The sequence below is a fragment of the Acromyrmex echinatior genome, chromosome 14 (assembly GCF_024713525.1).
Source record: "Acromyrmex echinatior isolate Ae372 chromosome 14, ASM2471352v2, whole genome shotgun sequence".
Taxonomy (NCBI): domain Eukaryota; kingdom Metazoa; phylum Arthropoda; class Insecta; order Hymenoptera; family Formicidae; genus Acromyrmex; species Acromyrmex echinatior.
In genome coordinates, this window is record NC_141865.1 from 389925 (window position 1) to 416115 (window position 26191).

The 26191-nt window shown below is 32.7% G+C and overlaps 2 protein-coding genes and 1 long non-coding RNA gene across 5 annotated transcripts in view; 2 read left to right on the top strand and 1 right to left on the bottom strand.

Annotated features, from left to right (window-relative positions):
* LOC105143392 (uncharacterized) overlaps positions 1-26191 on the top strand; it is a 47693-nt gene that overhangs the window by 172 nt on the left and 21330 nt on the right. For both annotated transcript variants that reach the window (XM_011051696.2, XM_087412959.1), the window contains exon 2: positions 61-239. In XM_011051696.2, the coding sequence (XP_011049998.1) occupies positions 238-239 (2 nt within the window). In that variant the 5' untranslated portion in view covers positions 61-237. The remainder of the gene's footprint in view (positions 1-60; positions 240-26191) is intronic.
* On the bottom strand, positions 45-13190 carry LOC105143393 (uncharacterized). 2 transcript variants are annotated; one of them, XR_845713.2, is made up of 3 exons: positions 12967-13190; positions 12229-12284; positions 45-339 (listed from the first exon to the last, which is right to left on the bottom strand). It is a non-coding gene; the product is annotated as an uncharacterized LOC105143393 (long non-coding RNA). The 2 variants fall into 2 exon arrangements; XR_015547263.1 differs by lacking the exon at positions 45-339 and having other exon boundaries at positions 5444-12284; positions 12857-12993.
* On the top strand, positions 13478-21424 carry LOC147907301 (calmodulin-lysine N-methyltransferase). Its single transcript, XM_011051698.2, has 2 exons — positions 13478-14443; positions 18341-21424. The coding sequence occupies exons 1-2, from the start codon at positions 13790-13792 to the stop codon at positions 18692-18694; spliced, it is 1008 nt and encodes a 335-aa protein (XP_011050000.1). The 5' UTR covers positions 13478-13789; the 3' UTR covers positions 18695-21424.

Consider the following 26191-nt stretch of genomic DNA (forward strand, 5'->3'; position numbering starts at 1 on the left):
AATCTGCGTCGATCCGTGATTGGTCGTGTACGTGAAATCGCGTCTTTTATGTTTTTGCAGTGATAAGACTGGACGAGGCGCAGTTTTGCGGATTTGCGGCGTTGCGAGGTTATGTGCCAGAAGTATCACGAGCGTTTTGTGTATCTCTCATCTTCGGGACGCAACAAAGATCAATAGAGTATTGAATCAACTTTCCAACTGAAGTATCAGTGAGATATTGTCGGTGAGGATACAAAAATGTAAGTATTGTTGCCTTTTATCTGGTTTTCGCAGCTTTCTCTGTCGAGCTCGTATATTAACCTTTTCGGAGTTGACGCCAAATAATTACTAAGGCTGGATCTGTAAAACCCATTTAATTTATGTTAATGAAAATTTAAAAGACATCAATTAATTTCAACGACAATTTGTATTAAAAAATGAATGTTAAAGTTATATTCCAAAATTCATTGCTGGCACTGAAAATGTGTAGTTTACGTTATGTGCGCTATAGAGTTTCTGCACTGAATTGGTGGAGCAGTCTAAATTTTTTAATAAGAAATTTAGAACTATATATCGTAAAGAAAATTGAAGTATTTGACATTTCTGATAAGGAGATTTATAATTGAGTGATTCTACAATAAACTCATTGTCAACTCCAGAGAGTTCAATTGTAGAAATAAATACAGACATTTCGTTGTGTCTTAAGGATTTGACATGATAGAAGAGTTCCTTGCAAATCCTGTAACATAATTTTCCACTTCTTTTATAGGATAAATTCGTGAGTAAATGATACTAGTCTTATCTTTCTATTAGCTATTTATATATACATATATATATATATATATATATATATATATAAATGTGTGTGTACATACATATACATACATATATATATATATATATATATATATATATATATAAAATGATCAATGTCAAATAAATAGGAATTGCTATATTGAGAAAAAAATTGTTCATTCGATTAAATTAATTTAGTTTATCTTTCAATAAAGAAAATATGTATTTAAGAACATTTTATATTTTAACTTAAATACATACATTTTCCAACGAAAAGAATAAAGATAATTAAATTAATTTAATCAAATAAACAACCAATGCGTTGAAAAGTCAACATTTATTCTTTCTGAAATTTTTTTTTTAAGAATGAGATTAAGACCCACGTATCTGGTTGATAGATAGGATGGTGAAAGCTAAAATTCAATTTATTAAACAAACAGAAAGACAAAGGGCTACGAGCCTAAAAACAATTCAATTTATTAACTTGAAAGATAAAATTAAATTTTTTATTTATAGTGATTAATTTTTTAAATTAATCGCTTACTTACAATTAATCCTATCGTAACAAATTCTGTATTTACAGAAGAATGCTAGTTTATATGAAATTTATCTTGAGAAAAATGTGAACAATTTCTCAAGTATTAAAATTTATATCAAGAAGGTATTCTCTAGAAATGCTATAAACGCTGAGTTTTACTGATACGGTAAAACGTTCGCCTCGTTTATAATATTGCTGCACTACACATAAAAACACTCGATTCCGCAATAAGCGTATCAAGCAATAGCGATATCATGTATATATCCTCGTCCTTTCTATGCAACATCCTGTCATAACAAGTAACGAGAGGTACAGATATCGTTTCTTTATCGTTTCAATTATTCAAAACGTTTTAAGCAGAAAGGAAAATGTGACTTTTTGCTTTCCCCTATTATTTTTGATAATATAAAGATTAACTGAAATAATCGTAAATCATATAATATCTTTTTAATACTAACTTTTGATGTAATTTATAAATTTGGCAACGAGAAAGATTAATAATTAATTTTTGTCAACATAAGTTAAGTGTACAATTGTCGGGGGAGGGAGAGAGAGAGAGAGAGAGAGAGAGAGAGAGAGAGAGAGAGAGAGAGAGAGAGAGAGAGAGAGAGAGAGAGAGAGAAATTCTCTCACATCTGCAGAAAAATTTAATTACTTGTTGTTTAAGTTCGAAATTATATTCCGAAATAAAAATAGCTATTTATACATAATTGCAAAAAATATTAAAGTTTAAGATTGTTGAAGGGTTGTCTAAAAAATTAATAAGATTTAGCTGCGTCTTTCTCTCTTGCTTATTTTAATAGAATTACGTTGCGAAACACGAGCACAATGTCTTATGTGTTTCTGTGGTAAACGTCTCAACTTCCACACTTAGGCAAATTTACTTTTCGTATCATTTAACAAGTTCCGCGGTCAATTAATTATAACATACAGGTCACGTAATGCGGCGCATTAACAAAGCTTATGTCCTTGCAGCTTATATCTTCTTTATTATATATTCATGAAAATATTCTTTTCTTATCTGAAAGAATGGTAATCATTCATCTTTTTTTTACGTTTGCCACCGCAAAGCATTTGTCGCACGCAGCGTATCACCGCGGCGTTTTATAGCGCAGTGCAGTGCAAGTATCTGAACCTAAGTGATAACGCTTGGCATAATTCATGCTCTGTGTATATATATATATATATATATATATATATATATATATATATATATATATATATATACTTCTCATAAAACGAATCGCTGCTCTTCTGAGTCACGTGCGTGGATTCATGATCGGCAAAAGTTTGTGGAAGCCGCGCGTGTATACATAGACTTAGGTGTATTTTGTATAATGCAATTTTCATGCTCCTGATCCTATTCGGAATTCTATATCTATTCTTATATATAGTCTATCTATAATTGTATATCTATTCTTATATACAGAATAGAATCTATTCTGTATATATTCTTCTTATATACAGAAATCATATGTTGAGACGGATTTATGTAATTTATATTTAATTTATATTATATTTAACACGTCCTGTTAAATTCATATAATGTCGAACATTTGTCGTTCCAATTTGTGTCATTGTTAAAAATGATTTCTCTAGGTCGCCACTACTTCTACTCAGTAATGTCATTAATTTAACTAGCACAATTAATTTAATTCAAGAAAATAAGTAATTAAATTGACTCAAATTTTAGTTTATTATTTACTAAGTGTACACATTAATATGGATATTGTTAATTTTGAACCATTGAAATTAATCACAGAAAAGGATTGATTTACATTTTGATACATAGAAGTAAAAATAACAAAATGTTATTTAATATCTCTCGGAATTCTTTGGAGAGGATTTACTCTAAAGAATTTAGAGAGATAAAAGATTGAATTATTACTATTGCTCTTTCGATATCTAACAGTGTGATCAGTCTATCTAAAAGTTCGAGCATGTAAAGTTAGCACTCTAACTTTAATTCTCAAGAGTTCTGATTAGAATTCCCAAAAGTTCTGATTAGAATTCCTTTCTTTTGACGAAACGAAGGGTTCTCTATAATTTATAACAAGAGTTCAGCTTAACAGTAATTTTTAATTAATTTTTAAAAAATGGGATGCCAACTTAAATTCATGATCGAATTCTAAACGGCTTAATAGCTTTATTTTGTGAATATATAAAGTTTTTGATACATAAAAAAAATGTCAAACTATAAAAAAGATTTTTGAGAAATTAATTTTTAAATACATGGAGACGTTTAGCATGTATTAGAGCAGGCACAATAGCATGTAAGCTCATCATGCAAAAAATTATGCATCGTGTCGGTTTAACTTTACATACTTTGAAAGTTCCATGACTCATTTTTTTACATATTGATTACTATTGTTTTTTATTATTTTTTTTTCTATTACAATGAAATAAGTTACAGAGTATTAAAGAGCCAACTGCAGAACTTATTGTGTAAAATTATTTTATATATCTAAATAATTTTACGCAACAAATTCTACGGTTGGCTCTTTAATACCTTAAATTTATTTCATTGTAATTATTATTATTTAGAGTCCTTTAAAATTATTGTAATAGTATTTTTTCTATTACTAATTTTTTAATTCTTTATATCTTTTGTTAATTTTGAGAAATATTTTAATTAGGGTAACTCCAGTATTTACGCTGCGCGAGGATTCGCAAAAGTCAGAAAAAATAGGAGTGTGATGATTTGCACATAATCTTTGCATTCTGTTATATATTTTTATGTTATAATATTGTGTTATGTTTTCAGTTTCTTAATGTTAATATTAGTAAAATTATTGTCAGTTGAACCGATTTGTCAATGTAATGAGTAGCGCAATCATATATCATAATTCACATAAAATGATTATTGTAGAGATTATTGCAAAAGGCTTAATAGTTATTTAATGATATAAGTGTAAAGGGATAGTAAAAAATGGAGCAAAATACAAATGTTTATGTTCTTTTCTCAGCTTAATGTCTTGTATAATATATTCGTATTCCACCTGTTTAGGATATATGACATTTGTAGAGGGCGAGATTTATGCTCAAAGCATAAAAGCATACAAAGTGCGCAGATTGGATCCAGTACACTAAATGCAATGAATACATTACATGAAATATGTACTTCATAACACTTGTGATATATGCAAAAGATTGCAATTATTATTATCTATTATTCTATATACATATTTATCATTCTTATTTCTTAATAAAACTTTGTAAACATATTTTATAAGTTATTTTATATAAGTATTATTTTACGTCTTATATTTCTGAACATTATTTGTAATTTTTTCATGAATTATGTCCCACCTATAAATAGCCATATCCTACTCTTATGGAATATGCAGTAAAAATGCAAGCGTTTGAAAAAATTCTTTTTTTCAATACAAAAAATAAATATTTCTGATTTCTAATATTTTTTTTCTAATAGTAGTACTAATAGTAGTAAACAATACAAAGTTTTTACTGGTATAGTTCATTTATCTTAAATATTGTAAATAATATTTAATAAATTAAGTTTTTGTTAGGTGCGGCATATGTATATTGGAGTTACCCAAAGTTTTTTTAGACATAATTAAAAAAAATTTTTTGCTATTTCTCTCTTTTTTATTACTAAAATATTTTGATTAATCTGGCTCAATTTTAAGTTTCTGATGTAGATCTATTGTAAGTTTTATTATAGATTTATCGGACTAAAAATTTGTTTCCGTATTTTTGCTTTGTTGAAAAGATTTTATTAACTCGTTTGGAGCACAATTTACTTGGAAAAGAAAGAAAGTAGCTCCTTTTCCAATTGTTATGTCCCATCAGAATTTTTAATTTTACTCCATTTTATCTTTCTCAATTCTCTGTTCACTGTATCTTCATTTTACAGGGCGTATAATTTACGCGGTCGTATCTGCTAAAAATACAACTTCCTTGACATGGGTGCGGCGTTATCTCACCGATTCTCACGTGCGTAAACCGGGTGCTCTGCCGTAATAATGCCACGTGCTAGCAGTGCACCGAAATTAGAACCGTTTGACTATCTAAGCGGAGCTTTCCTCGTTATAAATGTAGACGAACGCGGTGTATCTCTTGAAGAAATGCGAGTTATAAAAAACATGCGTTTTTCGAGGAATTAAAAGTTACTTTTTCTTTTTTAGCCGATGAAGAATGTGAATTATTATTGAAATTGGAAAATCCTTACTCTCTAAATTTGAATCAGTGGATAGTCACTAATTACTTAGTGACACTGATAATTAGTGAAGTTAAACTAAAAAAGGAAGAATGTTTGAGCATTATATAATTAAAATACTGATATTTACATGCTTCAATTTTTCAATACTATATTCATTGAATTTATGCACTAAAATAAGATTAGATCATATAATAAAGATCAGCTAGATTAGAGATTTCACATTTTATTGACTGGCTGCGTTCAGCAGAGAAAGCAGCTTTGCAACTGTTGTAAAATTCTTGAACATGATTGATTTATACATTTAGATCCAATGAGGAACTCTAAGGGCAAGACCAATCATATTAAAGAATGTTACAACGGTTGCAAAGCTGCTTTCTCTGCTGAACGCAGCCATTGATTACCAGTGGCATACTTGGCACTGATATCAGTGATTATCCACTGATTCAGATTTAGAGAGTACTGAATGATCTGAAGCAGAGTTTGAAGTAAGCGACAATTAATTATACCGTTCTCTTAAAATGTTTAAAAAACGAGAAAGAAATATCTCGAAAATAATTGAATGATTTAAAACACCTTTATATTGTTTTCTTAAAAAAATTATTATTAGGATTTATGTTTTCTTGATTTATGAACAAGTATTGCGATGTTTTCGCACAAAGAAGTCGGATAGGATCGATCAAATTTCCATCTGTTCAATCTCTCTACGTATATTGCCGTGACTAGGTCTGTAACTGTGTCGCATTGCATAGAGCGATGGCAATAGCAACTCTATTGTGCGCCTCTCCCGTATCTGTCTGTACTTAATAAGCGAAATGTGGGACATTTGGCGCTTGTTATTGGCCAACACAAACGGCGTATGCCTACATACGCGACTGTCAGGGAAACTCGGCGAAAGGAAAACGGCATCTCTGTTGCATCGGCGACGTCCCGCCTTCATCGGATCACACCGACGCGACGTCTTTTCACGTCGTCATGTAGCTTTCCTGACCCGAGACGCCTAGACGCATTGCGTCGGTGCCCTTGCCAGAGAAACGCCGCAATACCGTCTTACCGCGGCTACGTTGCGACAGGCTCTTCATCTTGTTCTGCCTCCCTCCGGCACATTTCTTTTGATGATCGTCTACAGTCCTTCGAGTACAGTACACTTTCGATTTGGATATTCATAACGATGCCTTTATCTTTGCTCTTTAAAAAAGATTTATTATTCAATTATATATTTATACAGGCAAGACTGCCACACACATAGATCTTTTTTTATTACAAATTCTTAGATGGCAAATTGATTTCTTTTTAACCAGATAATAAAGACTGCCTAGAGATACTACAACAGAATCTGCCTACAAGCGATTTTATCAAAATGAAAAAGAAAGATATTCTATTATCTATTTCTATATAGTTCTTCTTTGCACTAGAAGGACAGTTTTGCTGAAGTAAAAATTTAATTAGACACTGAAAATAATTCGCTTGTTGGATAAAAATAATTATGTATTACGCTGAAACTATAGTTGCTAGAATATCAAAACTTTTTGCAATATTGTTTAGTATGCTTAAAATTCCTGCGTAATTATTTTGATGATTCAATAAAATTGTTTTCAGATATGTATCTAGTTAAATTTTTAAATACTTCAGCCAAAATAATTGTTTCTGCATGTACATATACCTACTATCTTATATCTTAACTTATACTTTCCTACTCTATAACTTTATTTAATTATCTTAATTAGGTAATTTTTATCTTAATTAATAGATTAGAATCAGACTGTGTAAGTTAGACTCGGATAGTATATAAAGTATATGCACATATATATGTATATATATATATATTTTTTTTTTCTTGCAGGATTTTGATAAAATCGTTCGTTATCAAGACTGTTACATCTCTAGCTTTGCCTACAGCATGTATTATTAATTTATTAATACTGATACGAATTGAACTGTTTTTTTTGTCGCATGATAAAAAATTTAAATTTTTAAAAATTCTGCTAGACACACAAATCGAATTATCAAATTAAAATTCCGTATAATATAAACTGTCTTATGCAATTTCTGGCATTCACGCCTCGATTGTAGACTCCGTTAAATCGAATAGTGTCTTTATGCGCCTGTTTGCGTTCACGTCTTCTCTGGACATATTTGCGTAGGTACAAATAATAGTATCGCCGCTGCGCATCTTACGTCAGCCGCACATGGCGCGAGATGCACGTTCTAGGGATGAGATATTTCGAGTAATCGGAACGGCAGAGAACGGAGATTTAATCGCGCGCCAACATACACTCAAGTTTGTCCCAGGCGAACTTAAAGTTAATTAATAACGAACCAACTCGTTTTCTAGATTTAAGAATCTGTTTACAGAAACCGTTTTGCTTTTGAAACAAGCTATGTTTCTACGTTGCTATTGTTTTGTCTTCAGTTTGTCGATTACACGTTTCAAATATTTAAGAATAAGAACGGGAGCATAGAGTTTTGTAATTCATAAGGTATAAGAAAATGAACCGATCAAGATCCTTCATTTCCTTTTTTTTCCATGAAATGAAAGACTCTGATTGGTTAATTTTCTTATTCTTTATATATTATGTATTATACAATGGTCTTATATTCTAGACTTAAATCTTTAGTCCTAAAGCATAGCACAGCTACCATAAAATCGTCTGAACCAATGAACATTCAATAAAAAGTTGCATATCGATATACATAACATATTTATTAGTCTATCTTAAGTTAGCTACAACAATAGGCCTGTTCTTTTTAGCTGAACTTTTGCTCCAGTTCATCTTTCTTCCTTTTCTCTCCAGGAAGAAAGAAGAGGAAGAAAGATGAACTGGTGCAAAAATTCAGCCAAAAAGAACAGGCCTAATAAATTATGCATTTCGCATGGTATATAATCCTTATTAATATATGTGATATAACAAAGAATGTCCTCTTAAGAATATTTGACTGGAGAAATTGAATCATTTTCGAATCAAGAAGTGCATTATCATATTAAAGGAAGTCTATAGTCGTAACGTCTAAGAGGCCATCGGCTTCACACACGAAGTAAAACCGCGAGTGCTACTGCCACTGTGGATCTATTTGTGTCAAACAATATAAAGTAGAGACGTATGTGCCTGCAGTTTCATTGCGGTTACATAAGTGTCGACGAGGGAGAAACGTACAGAAACGTGAGCACATCGCCGTCGCTGCCACGATGGGGAGATCAGCCGCATCACGCTTTGCGCTTTAATGAAATTGAATTTGCACTTGGATATGTATCGGATTATACGTCTTGAATTTAATATAGAAAATATCATATCTCTCAAATCGTACGTCTTTCATGCAAGAAATCCATCATGATTTAATTATTAGCTTATTCCAGTCTTTAGTGATCTTTGAAATGTAATATCACATATATCATTAATATCACACTTATAAATTCTATTCTATTAATTAATTTATCCTTATAGTTATAAAGTAACTTCATTAATTTTTATTATTAATAGACCTACAAAATAATTCAATTTTATTGTAATGCTTATGGAATGAACTTACAATTAGTTTTAACAATCTAGAATCTTTCGTAAGAATTTGCAGAATAAAATTGATATTATTCTTTCTCTTTATTTTCTTTTCTTTTTATAGAAGATTTATATTACATACTGTTGTATTATGAATCTGTGATTATTTGAATATTTACTTTCTAAATGTTTTGAAGTAGATTTTCATTCTAAAGAGTGAAAATTGAGCCAATTTTGAAAAAGAGTGACTCAATTTTTAATCTTTAAGAGTGAAATTTCTACTCTTCAAAGTGAGATTCAATCTAAAAGTTTTATAAAAAGTAGCTTCGCTACTTTTAGTGTTCTCTTGATTGTCCTTTTGATAAAAATTATGAGATTTTTTGGATAAATTTTAAATTTTATATTTCAGTTTTGATATATTAGTTTTTTGAATAAATAAATTATAAATAATTATATCAATTATTAAAATATTAGAGATATATCGACCGACTCGTTCGAAACGGTGTCATTGACCGTTAAAAATTTGATTCTGCTATAATTATAACGAGATCGATTCGACGCGCCGTGATAGAAAAATATCTCTCCGCGGAGCAATATCTCTCCTCGACGTATAAATATCTTTCCGAATCCCGAAAAATCTCGTAAATAATTAACAAGCTGACTCTCTCAAGAACAGGGATGAGGGTTTAATGGACGTGGCTCAACTAGACAAGTAGTGACGTTTTGACGCGTGCCTCGGGAAGATAAATCGCTAATGGATCCAGAAACCCGAGACATCTGCGATAATATAGCGAAAATGTGAAGGATCTCTCACCCGTGGTAAACGTAGGAATATGCTTAATGCTTTTTTAGGTATCGTCTTTCTGATAAACAATTCCGTCCTGCGTTTACTCTCTCGCGAAAGTGAAGGAGCAATTATTATTTTTTTTCGGCATTTATAAGTTTGTCTTATGATTGCCGCATAAGTCTAAATCCACAATCTTGTTTTAAGAGACTGAAGCTGTAAGGCCGTAAGAAATTGATCAATCACAGTCGATTATTTTTCTCATATTCGACGGTGATTGGTCGATTTCTCATGGCTTTACGGCTCACGACCTTTAAAGCAAGATTGTGAATCTAGATTAAGGAGAAAGAATAACTTCAGTGAACAACGGTAAAATTTTTGAGGTTCTCTCGCCTCAGCTATACTTCTGAGAAAATTGAATTCTGCTCGTATTAGTCAGGTCCATGTAAGTCGGAAACGGTAACTTATTCCACAGGTGTAGTTTTTCCTCTCCTTTGTTATAATCTTCTACGACGCACATCTCCAATTTTATAGAATTAATTGAAATTCGTAGTTCTGTACGATTGTCATAGCCTATTATTATCTTTAATAAATTACATCCGTTTTGTTTAAATTAATAGTATTGCGAAGGAAACGTAGCTTTTTTAGCGCACATATATTCGTAGCTATATTCATTTGTTCCGGCTGTCATAATTTTGGCTTTCTTCCAAATCTTGTCACTGAGCGAAGAGTTATTGGATTCTTTGTAAGCATTCTTCTCAAATTTTAGCCATCGAATAGTGGAAAACACTTAAATGCTTACGATTATAAAAATATACTAGGTAATATGTTAATTAATTTAATTATTTCATTTATGCTATTTTCTGCGTCGGTTAAATTGAATCAAGACCGTAATAAACAAAATGCATATATTCCTTTATTATTCACATTTTATTTTATTATTCACATTTACACAAAGTGAAATGCTTGCATTAAATTCCCGTGGTATTGAATTGCTGTAGAAAATATTAATACACAATGTTTCCTGTGTTGCTTAACTGACTGTGACAGGGGAATTGTTTAAATTAGAAATTCCAGGTAGCGCGCACGCGTTGCATTTATTTAATAATAAATAAATTATTCACATGTATATCGATGCTAGAAATTGATAGCCAATCAAAATCTGTGATGTATGACAGAAAAATATTATTTTACTGTTAAGAAAAGTTTAGTTTATTCAGTTTTAATTTACTTTTTTCTTTTTTCTAGGTAGAGCATTTATCTTTAATAAAGAATTTTTCTTGATAACTTAAAATTTATTTATTTATTTATTATTACGAATTAAAAAAATTTATTATTATGTATTCAAAACATGAATTTATTTTCTTTTAAAGAATATTATAAAATTTTAAAGAATTGACTTATATAATAAACAAAACGAATTTATTTCAATTTAATAATCTTGATTGAAGTATTAAACTTTAAATAATATTTAGAATATATTTAAAAACATTGAATTCAGAATATATTTTAAATAAATTTGATGCTTGTGATGAAACTTATGATAATAGATTTGCGAATATATAACTTTTGAAATACTTGAAATAAGTAATTAATATTTGAATATAATACGTATTTTTTTTCTGCGTAGAAATAAATTGCGTATACGTGATGTTAAACATGACTCATATAATTAATGACTTTGTTTTTCTTTGAGCGTGAAGATAAAAAATCCATTACATTATTTATTATTTAGGCTACACCGAGCCGTATGTATTGATGATAAAAATAAACGCGTGGCGGATCCAGAATTCCACCTCGCTTTTGCTGTCGATCGAAACTGCGATCACGCGAGGCACGAATCGCTTAAACAGAAACGATCAACGGACGCGCTTTTCGTCACTCATCCGGAAACTTAGGCCAAGATTTAAACCTTAGTTTCGTGACAGTTTAATATCTACACCTTGGCACGAGACGCGCATCTAGCTAGATCTTCAGTAGCGATGTTAAAACCAGACTTATGACACGCTCGGATAAACCGGCCGTATATTATAACGGTATTTAATACCGCCCATTGTTCTTTTCCTCTGGTCTTTATTATAATAATAAATTCGATATATCTGAGCACGGAGCGCTACGTATTTACCATTTCGAGCCACCGTCGTTTCTTAATCATAGGAGGATCAAGGGAGCGGATAGAAACTAAGATTGATACAAATAGAAGCTTATCATAGCTGTAAGACCTTGTGTAAGACTTTACTGAATTTATTATATAAAATGTTCAAAAAATTTTAATGCGCAAAGATTATGGATCTCTATTGTGTATGCTTATTATCAATAGCAATTAAAGCTTCGTAACTGGAACACCTGTCGAACATTCATGGTCTCGGCTTTCTATCATCGACAAGTTATAGCACTTGTATAGCTGTAATAGATTGATGGGGGGGCGAGAAGCGTCGTAAAAATAGGAAATAAAACTTACGATACGATCACAGGCGGCGAGAAATAATTATGTCATCGAGCACGTGCCAGCCAATGCTGTGAATGTTTTATTAAATATTAATAAACGGAAAGGACGGTTTTGCTAAAATATCTAAAAATTTAGGTAGACAAATCTAAAAATAATTTTGTTTAGACCATTCAAATAATTAAGCAGGACGCAGTTTAAATTGTTATCAACATTTAAGTGTTCTACAACTATTTTTTTACATAATTATAGCTTGAAAATTTAGTTAGATACCGATCTGTGAAAATAATTTTGTGTTGGATGATTAAAATAATTATATAGAACGCTTAATGAACGTGGATGAATTTATGTTGCGGCCTGCTTAATTATTTTAATGGTCCAAACAAAATTATTTTCAGATCTGCCTATCTAAATTTTTAAATACTTTAGTAAAATCATTTTTTTCTGTATACTTTAATATATGAAATGTTCGCGAATATTGTCTTACAAGGAAACTGGAATGACAGTTTTCCGCATATAATAAAGAAAAAGCGGGAGCGATAAATTAACAATTTAACATAAGAGGCTACGAGCCGTAGAAGTTATTTTAATAACAGAAATTCATACTTAAAACCAATAACTAAAAACAGACGTTTCGACTTACACATGAAGTCATTAGGTATCACATGGAGCGATAATGTTCTATAGTTCTTTCGCGAAAGCCCTCGTTCGAATGACAAATCTCCGAGAGTTCGCTAGCATAAATCATCATACCTTCCTTTAAGAAATTTCGACGAATTTCGGTGTATGCCGTTCAATAGCGGCGCGGTCCAGCAATGCGGATTGCAAACTCACTATTGAACCCGATTCACCATTGAGCTTCGAATCTCAGAAAGCTCAGACAGAACATCTTTACGAAAGCGTAAAGTATATAAGCACACACGAGGAACACGACGTCTTGGGGAATACCCACGGAGACGGTGCGAAAGGTGGACGGAAGAGGATCAGCGCGAAGAGGAGGGAATGAAAAGAGAAGTCGCGCAGGCGCTGATCCAACGCGTGGAGAACGCTCATCGTCCGCGTGGCGCGAGTTAGAACTTGACTTGGTGCTTTTAGTCTTGTTCCATCCCTTCGTCCATCCTCGTCCTTGTCGGGCGAGAGCAGCCCTCGAGGCGGAGTAGGAAAGGAAGTATGCATTCGGTGTCTGGACCGGTTGCGGTAAGAAGGACGCGGAACCGACGAGGATTCCGTCCGATCCACCGACTGAACCGGCAAACCATTTACCAGCGATGAGGAGGAACACGCGTCGTCCCCACGTGCCTTCCACAGGTTCGCAGCAGCGAGATGAAGTGAAAGTTCATTGACGAAGTCTCCAATAAAAATCTTCAAACGAAATTCTTTGAGAGATCATCTAGGAGATCATCTTTTCGATGAACATCCACACATGTGATTGCATGCAGTCGAAAATTGACACTTAAATCAAGGAGAAATAGTAAGAAATAATCTTTCCTCTGAAATATAAAATTTTATAATCTGAGAAGAAAATTCTGGAAATTGTACATGTTATCGAATATCGATCGATGTGCCTGATTGCGATATGTCGCAGGAGATTTTTTCCCGTAGGGAGACACTCTCGGTCGAGACGAATGATCCTCGTAATTCAAAAAGGAGTACTCGCGCTCTACGTCGATGGCGCATCTTAGCCAGAGCTCTGACAGGATCGCCAGAACCGATCGGCAGCGAGTCCGACGAGGAGGTGTCGGTGAGACGATTCACCAGTTTTGGTCTGCTGAAGTGTGCGCTGCTGGAAAACATGCTGGCGGACGGCGAGTTCAGTTGGTGCGAGTACTCGACTCAGCTGGACGGTCGGTCGTACAACGTGCAGATACGTCGGATAAGCAAGTGTTTCACAGCGAGCGAGCTGATCGGCTTCAACAATACTGGCAACGTGTGCGTGTGGCCGTCCGAAGAGTGTCTGGCCTACTACCTGCTGAGGAATCACGGCCTCTGCCGGAATCGGAACGTCCTTGAACTTGGTGGTGGCATGAGTTGTCTGGCCGGTGTACTCGCCGCCAAATACTGCAGTCCCAGCACCGTCACCCTCACGGACGGTAACGTGACCAGCGTCGACAACGTGCGCTGCATCGTCGCCAGGAACGATATGACGCATCTGGTAGAGTGCGGAGTCGTTCAGTGGGCTCAAGCCGCCAGGGCCTTTCGACAGACGATGATCAATGGTAACCGCGTTAAGGTGAATGTCCAAATTCGATCTTGAAAGAGCGATTGATAGCTCGATGTCATTCTCAAAGCTATAACGATTAAAATAGCGCATTGAAAACTATTGGATTGATTGTGAGAGAAATAATTTTGTATGATATGTGATTTACGAAAACTTTCTTACTTTTTAAATTAAAAATTTTGTTCTAATGAAAATTTGGCTAGGCTAATTAAAATTTTTTAATTAAAAAGTAAGTCAGTGTGGAGTCGGCAAACAGGCGAAAATTAATTATTAAGAGGACTTTTTAGTCGTTGAAGAGATACTCGATAGGTCACAGAAATTACATCTTGAATTGCCTTAACAATTTCCGCAGCTTCCAGATTTTCTGTAAAATTTCATTTTAATTTAGATCGCAGAAGGATTACATTATTTCTTTGAAATTGTATCGTAAATACATTTATTCACCATCTTTATTTCTTCAATATGAAATGTATTTCCATTGCTTTTTAATAGACTGTATTCGATTTGATTTTCTACGAACAAAGAATTGTGGGCGCGTAGTAAAAAATACAAAAAAGCATATTCTCAAAGCGATATTGAAACGTGACGGGGATGCTTCTACAATGGTATTATACGCAGCTACAAAAAGGCCGGAAATTAAATATTGAAAATGTTAATGAGAAAGGCATTTTTTAACTTTTATTATCATGACGCAGACATTAACGTTTGCATTAAATAAAAATCTATTCGTACATTGGCTACTTAGAAAAGTTAAATTACCATAAATTCGTACAACAATAATAAGAAATATTATACGTTGGAATTTTTCCAATGAAACATCTACTTTGTACTTTTCGAGCTTTTAAATTCCCGGCGGTAAGTACAGGTTTTACAGATAAATCTTGGAAGTGCGAGAAAGCTAAACATTTGCATTTATATGAATTCCAAGGTTTTGCAAGTGACTTTGGGAATCGAAGGGTCAGCTTCTGCTAATCTTAAACTTAGCTAATCGCGGCATAGAATTCGGCTTGGTCGCCGACCCTGCGATCGAATAATGCGTCTCGTAAACTCCGAATCGCGATGTGATTCGCATCTGTAACGAGAATGATAGCGACGAGTTCGCTAACCGTAATCGACGACGGATCATCGGATATCGACACGCCCGGTTTCGCGGTTGCACGTTCCTACAGCAATGCGCTACTCGTTGCCACGATCAATGAGTCATTGCGGTCATTGCGAGCCGATGAATAGAAAAATTGAGGTTTTGTCAGGGAAGCATAATGCAGTCGGGAATCATAGAATAAATAAAGGAACGGTAATCCGCGATCTAAGAATGGTTCGTACTTTTACGATAATATAGAGTTGGCGCTTTTGAAAAAATTTCCCCTAAATCAGAAAAGTTTAAGGGCAAGAGAGATTCTGAGAGTTTGGCAAAACGATAAGTCTTCCCCTAAATCTGATTCAGTGAATAATCAAGAGTTATCAGTTCCAAATATGTCATTGGTAATCAGTGCATTTATAGTGCAATTCAACTAAAAAATCAATGATACGTGGAATCCTTAATCTTGCTTTATATACATTCAATGTATATTGGAACTAACGTGTACGTATCTGTATTTTAATTATATAATGCTCAAACTTTTTTTCTTTTTCGGTTAAACTTCACTGATTACAGAGACATATTTAGAACTGATAATAATCAATCATATCCACTGATTCAATTTTAGAGAGAGCAATTTTTTTTTCTAATTTATGTTATTATAAAATATTGCTTAATTTATACTCTCATAAAATATGTTGTTCAAAAGAACGCATCTCTTGCGAAGCACGTACTATGTTATGGAGTCACGTAACAAAGAATTATTGTAGCATATTTCGAGATGTCATACTATCACAATGTGATTGTCACTGCTTATTTATGAGATATTCTAGAAAATATATGTGCGAAAATATTATGTTACATCCGAATTTCTTGTTGAACAAAAATTTAACTCAGATTTTTTAGATCAATATTAGAAATTTTAATGAACTTAAGACTTCTCACAGATTAAAATTTATCTACTTAGTTTGTAATTCCTTTAATTTTTACATGTCGCTATCATATTCTGATATTTCTAATTTTTTAATTATTTTCAAGTAAAACACTAAAAAATTTAAAAGTCCTACACAAAAAAAAGACTATTCTTAAATCAACCATAATATATTCATATATGTATAAGCAAAAATATTGTAATCTTGCTTTAAAGATTTTAGTCTTGATTTGATTGAATTTGTATGAATGAGATAAGATTTTTAATTGAGCAAGTCTTGAATTGAGTGCAAAGTAATATTTGCGTCAAAACAAATTTAATCAAATTAAGATTAATATCTTTGAAGCAAGATTATAATATTTTTGCTTGTATATGAGTATATTATGATTGATTTAAGAATAGTCTCTTTCTTTCTGTGTAGTAGTTAGAAAATATATACTTGATGTCCTGTGTATTCTTCTCGATGTACCGCGAAGAACAGTTATATGAGAGCTCAGAATTCCCGCGTCTTTGCGATGTCCGGTTCAGATACATAAATACACCATTCGGATACTTCCGGCTAAAGTATCTCAGCTCCATTTCCGGTAGTCTTTATAATGTAGCCTCTGTGCTCTTCCGGTAGCTTGCAACGTTCCACGCAATTGACATCTTTTTCGTGGGAAATTTCCACTTGACCAGAACCAATGAAGTTTCACTAGCTAACCAAAATCAAAGATCATTCGACCGATCGACTGAGCTTAATTGCAAAAGCGACCATTTGACTTTGTCTATTTATGCAAAAATCGAATTTATTTGAAGAATTCGACATTGAAAAATTGAACGTCTTTCTTGTTAATTTGATACACTGAAAATTATTGATTTCATTTGATATATCCTTTATGGGATTCAAATAAAATAAAAATATGGAAACAATAATTATTTTATTGGTCAAGTCGAAACCACGAAACATATCGCGAATAATCTTGATCGAGATATACACATTCCACATGGAAAAAACGGTTTTGCTGAAGTATCTAAAAGTTTAGCTAGATCTGAAAATAGTTTTTAAAATATATAATAAGACTTTTTCTCCTTTCTTGGCAATGTAAGCTGAAGTAATACGTATATTCTATATAATAATAAAACTTTTAATGTTAAACAATAACAAGTGGAGTTAATAAGAGCGTATACGAGTCAAGTGCCGAAATTCATATCCAAATGTAAATACAATCTTTAAAATTGTTTCTTAATATGATAAAATTTTATTATATACGTTAAAACTTCCAAATTATGTAAGTTATGTTGAAATATCAAATAATATCTATAGAACGCTCAAGTTGATTGCTAGAATATAAAAAAAATGTTTTGCAGTTCGTGCTTGAATTTCCTATATAATTATTATTTCATATAATAGTTCAACAATATTATTTTCTGTATCTAGCTAAATTTTTAAATACAGCAAAATCATTCTTTCTATATAGCATTTAAGTTCTTTTTTCGAATCGATGTAATATTTTGTAACACCAATTACTTACAGATCACGTATAACAATGTTATATAACTTTTTTTTTATTTTTTAAATTGTTTTGAAGAGATTACACACTAAAAAAATTATTTTAAAAGTTCGACAGATTATTTATTATCTGGTAAAATCGTCTTTTATCCGTCACGAGAACCGATTAAAGTTCTTGAGCTATCTTTTACATTTGTACAAAGTTTCAGATTCTCTCGATTTTACGAGTTGCCAAACTTTTCCTTCGCAAATACACGAAGTGTATTGAAATACGCGAACCTACTCGTTCTTCGAACTTCATATGATTTCAATCAGAGTGACACGCGTATTCCAAGTCGAGATTTGCGAATACATTGATTCTCGTCTCAGCTGCCAGATTGAAATCTGGATTATGATTTCTCGATATAGACCCGGACGACTGATGAAAATACTCGACTGCCGTCGGGCCTTTACGACGTGATCCTAAGCGCCGACTGCCTCTTCTTCGACGACGCTCGTTTGGATCTGGTGGAGACGATCTATGGCTGGCTCACTGACGACGGGATCGCCTTGATGATGGCACCTAGACGTGGCACGACATTCCAGAAATTTGCCGAGGCGTCGATCAAACGTGGCTTCATAGCGCGCCAGACAGAACGATACGACGACATGGTGTGGTCGAGGCATCTGGAGCTGCTGGAGAATAGTCCGGAATACTGTCCGGATCTACATTATCCGGTATTGCTGGAACTCACCAAGCAGAAGAAGACACCACCCGGATGATCGGGCTTGATCGACGAGGACGACGAGGACGACGAGGACGACGAGGACGACCGGCCGGACGAGAGTCTCAGCGAGGAATGAAAACATGTCTGTGAACATGTTCTTCTTTTTAAATATGTACACTCTTTCTTTGTGTCTGCGCGCGCAATAAAATTATTGCGGAAAGGAATGAATGCATTACTTCCGAGTGAAGATGCGCGTTCGCTGTAATGGGATATAAAGATGTATAAAGCTGCCTTTATGTCGTCCAGCAATGTCAAGGTCAATTTTTTTATTAGTGCGTCTGATAAAACGTTTAGCGGTCACATCCACTCGCGGATCGATCTTCCGTTCGTACGCATCGTTCCACATCATCGCTGCTATCGGAAAAGTTCAATAAGGAAGGTATTATGTGCAACGTGCGAGAATTGCTCAGCGGACTCTCTTGAACGTGCTCGGTCTTCCTTTCTCATTAATTAATAATCCATGGCTATTTTGTGATCCATCGATATTTTATGAATGAATACGTATCCAAAAATACAAATGTTACTCTCTAAATTCTTTAGAATGGATTCTCACTCTAAAGAATGAAAATTGAGCTAATCTTGAAAGAGTGTGGACCCTCAACCCTTAGGAGTAAGATTTTACTCTTTAGAGTGGGAGTAATCACTCTAAATGTTTTAGAGAGTAATTATATCCTTGCTGCTTTTAACATCTCATATATTTATTTGAACTGAACTACGTATGATCAATTTGGTAGAGGCGTACAATATTTATTTAAAGCGCGTCTTGTAGCGCGAATATTTGCAGCAAATAGACGCGGAGTAGTTCAGCGAGCCATAATCCTTCGCTTTAAATTAGTTTAAAATATCGTAGAGCTACACAGATATTATTCTCATTCGCAGCAGGTGAAACTTCTGGCACCATTTTGCACGCGGCACATATCAAGAAATGAACTCCAACGGCGAATATTACAAAATGTTTCGAATTATTGAATTCTACGATGAGAAAGAATGTCGAACATAGGTTAATATTCGTAGTCGATTCTTATTTCAAGACCGTCTTAAGTAAGCTTGAGATATTAATACGATTCTGTGATTGGTTTGTCACATCTTAAAATTGTACTCAAGATCTTAAATATAAGAATTGACTATGAATATTAGTCTTAAACTTATCTCTGAAATATTTATATCATGATATACATCGGACGACAAAGATTGTATTACAGAAAATAGGTTTTCAATTAGCCAAAAGTTTTCGAGGATTAATCGTTGATCTAATAATTTATGGAATCTTCGAAGATACGTATTTATAAATTATGAATTCTTCCAAAATAGATCGTATAGTATCCATTACGTCTCATATATTTTTCATCTGATGTTAAAGCGTGAGTCTTGATAGAAAGGACCTTTCTTAGGCGTACCTGATTTTATATTGAACCTGGTAGAAATGTCGAAAAGACGATCGAATTTCAAATTAAAGTGTCGTTTATAATACGGCAACGCGATACTGGCAATTTTATCTTCAATCATCAATTAAACGACAGTCGACAGTAAGTATAATAGATAACTCGAGCAATCTCTCGAGTTCCTCGTTCTTCGCAGCCGACAGGACCAATTGTATAGGCCGAGTAATGTTTAGATACAGCCGAACCATAACTGGTAGACTGCGAAGTCATTTCCAGTAAGTTCTATTCATTGCAAAACTGCGCTAAAAGACATCTCCGTATTCTTGAATAAGGAAGAGAGTATATTGCTACTGTTTAATGCTATTTGGGTCCAAAACTGAAGCAAAATCTCTGGCAGGAGCGAAATATTGACATTTGCTGATTCAGCGATCCAACGCTGGATTCAAATGTTAATAAAATATCAATTATTATTGATTGTTACTATAAACAGAGACAGATATAGATCGTTATACTCGATATAGTTGCAAGATAAATTTAAGAATTTGGGACGAATTCTTACGCAAGTCGATTTTGCCTTATTCATATTACATACATTGTAGTAATTTATTTATTTATTTATTTAGATGCGTTTATATCCTTTTGACAAAGGAATTCTCGAGTATTTTCTATGCATCTCCGATCGTGTTATGAACCTATTACCTCAAAGGACCAATATTTATAGGCACAGTTAAGTCTAGTCAGAATTACCAAACGTACTTCCATTATTGCGTATCTTCTTATACATATATAAGAGTTAAGTGTCCATAAAATCTCTCTATTTATGTAAAGACAGAATTATAATAAATTAAAGGAATTTAGTTTAGACAGGGAATGTCCTCCCTCGGAAAGAACAATTTTGCTGAAGTATTTATAAAAATTTAATTAGATGCAGATCTAAAAATAATTTTGGACTATCAAAATTATTATGTAAACGCTTAAACGTTGATGACGATGTTGTAAAAAGTTTTAACATTTCAGCAATTAATTTAAATCATTGTACATAATTATATTGATGGTCACAAAACAAAATTATTTTTAAATTTAATTTTTAGATATTTCAGCAAAATCGTTTTTTTCGTAGAAAGAACGGAAGTTAATTGAAAAAAAAAAAGATCGATAATTTTCTAACGTTTTTGTACTGCAGTTGAAGATTAAAATCAGCAAACACGTTTTCCCGGAGGCTGTTCATCCACGTGGCTAGACGGGAGAATTTATGGACCCTTTTTAGCCCTAGAGAGCCATTTATGTACATGTGCATTACGTGCGAGAGAATCTCCATAGTAATAAACTATTTTCACTTAAAAGCGCCGCATTTTTCTCGTGTCGCCCATACCTCTCGGACGAAGATAATACAATCGTCACATTGTGCTCGCGTCGCAAGACGTCGGAGAAATGCCGTTGACAAATCCACATCGATGCGGTCGCGCGTTGCTGCGTCAGAATAAATAATATCATTTAGCGTTCGTCAAACATCCTGCCTATTTCCTAGTCTGTCGTGCAATAGCTATGTTTGTCCATCTTGATTCTGTCTATATGATTAATTATATACGCAAGTATTTCCTCTCATAGAAGTTGCCAGAATGTGATGCAATCTTTGCAGGACTGTCCACCTGGTTTCTTTAGGATTGAGGTTTCTAGTTAAGTTTGAGTGTCTCCAAATTTTAAAAGACTCGTGATTTTAATAGTCCAAACCACGTAGCCCTGATAACAAGAAACAGAATTAACGATGAAAGACACTCTGATTATATAAATAACAATTGTATTATTCATTTTGTCAAATATCTCAATTTATTTAAAGGTTACATCTGATTGCTGGAATCTAAAAATGAAAATGTCAGATGGTGTGATTAGCATCTTATGTTCCGTGACGAATGATATAGTCAAATAAATTACCTAGGAAAGTAAAATCAATCTCAGGAATATCTCAGGGTACAATACCGTTTATTTTATTATCCTACGATGTACGTTTATTTTGGTCCGTCTTAACTGCATGTTATATTTCGTGCAGTGCGCGACATAAGCTTATAAATTCGATCGCTCTAAATTCAGCGAGATCGTCGGAAATTGCGCAAAAATTGTTCCTCGTCGATCATATCTTATAATATAATTACTTACTTTATGTTGGCGTTAACAATTTTTTGACGCACTTGAAGCCAAGAAAATGTCTTTAAATTTACACAATTTTCTATAATATATTTTTCTAAATTTGTATAAATTTGTACAAATAAATACATACCAAAATATTTTATAATAATATCAAATATTTATAAATTTACAAATATGTATAAATTTACGTCTGATAATATTGTGATAATATTTGATATTATTATAAAATATTTTGGTGTATATTTTTTTGTTTTGTTCAAACATTTAATTTCTAATGTAGATAATTCTACAAATTTTACATATATATATATATATATATATATATATATATATATATATATATAGGAAAAGATGAGAAGTTGAACGGAGAGTAACGTTAATCTACATTGTTGAAGATGGACATTAATCGAATTGATAACATATTTCCATCGATATTTATGGATCCATTCTAAACAGAATCGTCAGACTCGTAATCTGTTCTCGTAAGATCTGTAAGAACTTATGACTGGAGTTATAATTCTATGCGTACGCGAAAGACGTACGATCATTCATAAATATTTATATGATTTCTCGTAAACCTTACGGTTAGCAAGAAACTGCCGTAAAGATATTGCATAAAGTTATAAACATTCCACATATACATACAGTTATAAGTTCTTACTAGTCACAAGTCTTACGGGAACAAATTATGAGCCTTACGGTTCTGCTTAGAATTAACTTATTAGTTTCCTGCAATATTAAGACAATTATCAATATGCAATTTTTTTATATTCAAAAATTGTTAGTTACGATATAATGATTCAGGGTCGGCCTATTTTTATATGTAGGCGTTTTACATTGTCGCTTATAGCATTCGTAATTATCTTCAGCGTCGTGGTGGAGCTATAAAAAGGAGGACGCATCAGCGATTCGTTTATATAATTAGACACTTTCCTCGCCGCGGCCTCATTAAAATCAGTGTAACTAAGCGTGTGCGTGCACTCAAGTTGATCGATCGTAGTAAGTAAATTTCCATTCCGTCCAGAAACAGCTCCCACACCACCGAGAATAGATTTTTCTGGCTAGGAGATTTTTTTAAGTGCACTCACCACATAAGTATGACAAGCCCGCAACAAAAGAAGAATCGGGATACAGCGTATCTCAAGGAAACTCTTAAGAACCTTATCATTTAACTGAAAGCTCCGAAATGAATTAATCATATCGATTACATATCAGCCAACATCCGTTCCATCTCACATTTATCGACAGTGATTCTATCTTTAATTAAGAGCAGAATGAACATTTCAGTTTACTGAGTGTCTATGAAATTAATATAGGAAAAATTTGAATTAAATTTACACACGAAAATCTCGCAAAAGGGATTTAAATCTGTGAAAAATCAGATTAACGCTTCGGAGTAATATTATCTTTCTCGGAATAGTAATCACGATGATTGGCAAATAGTATTAAAGTTGGATTAATGGTTTTCATATATAATCACAGATAAAATCCGTATGCTTTGCAAATTAAGTTTATTCAAGTAGAGCATTGAGGTTCGCGGAGTTGTGTCGTTTATTATATTTCATTAAAACAATAATTTACTCGTCTTCATATGAAACCTCGATTAACTGAAGGTATCATATCATTAAAAAATTCGGTGCTAGAGATTCGAGAATAATGTGAGTATTATTAACGTGTGAAATGGGATATTGTGAAGAGAACTCGATAAGGAGGTCAAAACGTCTGTAGGGAAACTGCAACTTCATTCCGAGCTTGTTAGGAAAACTGTATTTTATTGAACGACGACAACTGGGCTTTTTTTTTTCCTCAGAGACGTGATGCAAATAATCCGAACTAAGTTCGCGGCTATCCTGGCGCGTTTGTCCGCATAATTTCCGACATAAATTTCCCGCCTTGAAACTTTTCCGCCAATGTCTTCGCCTGGCACTGCAACATTAAACAACCGCTCGATGCTTCACCGCCGATAGATTTGGCGAAGTAACGGCCGCCCTTCTACAATTTTATACATACATATTTTATGATGCTTGTTAGAGTATGTCAAGTATAAATCCGTGTGATCGTGCATCGTACTCAAGATGATAATAAATACTCTTATTACTAATAAATACTTTTTTTTTGTTTTGTATTTTTATCTTTTATTGGAGCTATAAACATAATAAGTTATACATATATAGGTTGCTTATTCTCTGATCTTAGCAACTGTGCTTCGTTAGAAAGAATAGAATATATCAGCATCTTTTCAATTTAATTTTAGAGAGAAAGAGAGAGGAGCATAATTTATTATGCGCTCTGGGACAAGTCTCTTCAAAAACAGTAATACAAAAAAAAGGCTTTAAAAAGTACAAATAAAGCAGCAGTACAAATAAAACGGCATTAATATAACAAATATTACGGGTTTGTATGAAATTATCGACAATCATTTCACCGACAATGTTTTAATCGACATTATTTGATCGACATTATTAATTGACCAGCATGAAATCACTGATATTTACATCAACATTTGTTTTACCGAACTTTGTTACTGAATAAGGGTGTGTCCCGAATTACAAAAAGTTACATGTACAGAAAAAAATATTTGATTGAATTAACTGGAATTGTGATGAAAAATGAACGATCCAGAATTCTAGTTAAGTTTACTAGATTTCTGGTTTACTAAATTCTGGTTATTTCAAACAGAATTCTGATAGACTGGGAATTGATTATTTCAATTAGAATTCTGATAGATTTAATCAGAAATTAGTAAACTTATGACTAGAATTCTGGATCGTTCATTTTTCACAATTCCAGTTAATTCAACCAAATATGTTTTTTCCATGAGGCGTTGCATTTAAAGCGCATTGTATTTTTCTTTATTATTTGATGTACAACAATGACAAATGATGCATCATACGCTTCATGTCCAATTCGGAACGCATAGGCATCAATGATGCCTATGTATGAAAATGTTGACTCAAAGATGAGTATTAGTCGCTTCATTCTCTTTACGTAATAAGCACAGTTCGTCGAATGCTGTTGGACAAATGGCAAAAATTGTTTTGTCTGATCATGGGGAATTATATATGAAAATATCGTATAATTTGTACTGTCATCTTTGTTAGGTCCACTTAATATTTCTTTTGCGAAGAAATTAATGTAAAATTACTGGTTGTGAAATTACCGGTCAAAATATGACATACAAATACAGCTTTACGTACATATGTAGGTAAGTACAAAGTCAATAAAACGAGTATTGATGTAAACATTGTCGATAATCATTTCATTATGTCGGTCAATTAATATTGTCGGCTAAATCAATGTCGATTAAATGGTGTCGATTAAAAACATTATTGATGAAATAATTGTCGATGATCATAGAAACTTGGATATATATTTGAGATACTTTACTTGAAAAATAGTATTTGTAAGTAATGATATATGGTATTTCGTATTTTAGCGAAGCACATGAAAATATTTTGTATTTCATGGCAGCATTTAAAAGTATTCTGTATTTTGTATTTCATATACCTACTAACAATAAGATTGACAATTAATCTCATTATTTGAATTACAAAATATGAAAAAACTTTCAATCTTTCGATTTTAAATACAAAATATGTAATACTTTCATATACTCCGTTGAAATACGAAATATGCTTGTATTACAAGTACTGTGTTTTAAAGAGTATAATAAATAAGAGTCAAATATATGCTCAGTTCTGGTAACAAGAATAATATAAAGGAAAAAAGGAATAAATATATATAATAATAATGCAAAAAGAAAAATGCAGAAATTATTATTATGGTATTAATCTTATACATATGCATATATAAAACATGCATATGTATAAGATTAATAATAATAATAATAATAATTTGGTTAGATTAAATCTGGTTAGGTAATCTCTTTGGTTAGGTAATCTATTTTTATTACGTCTTTGGTTGGAACAAACGATAAAAATATGACTGAAAGATGCTTTTTTCTA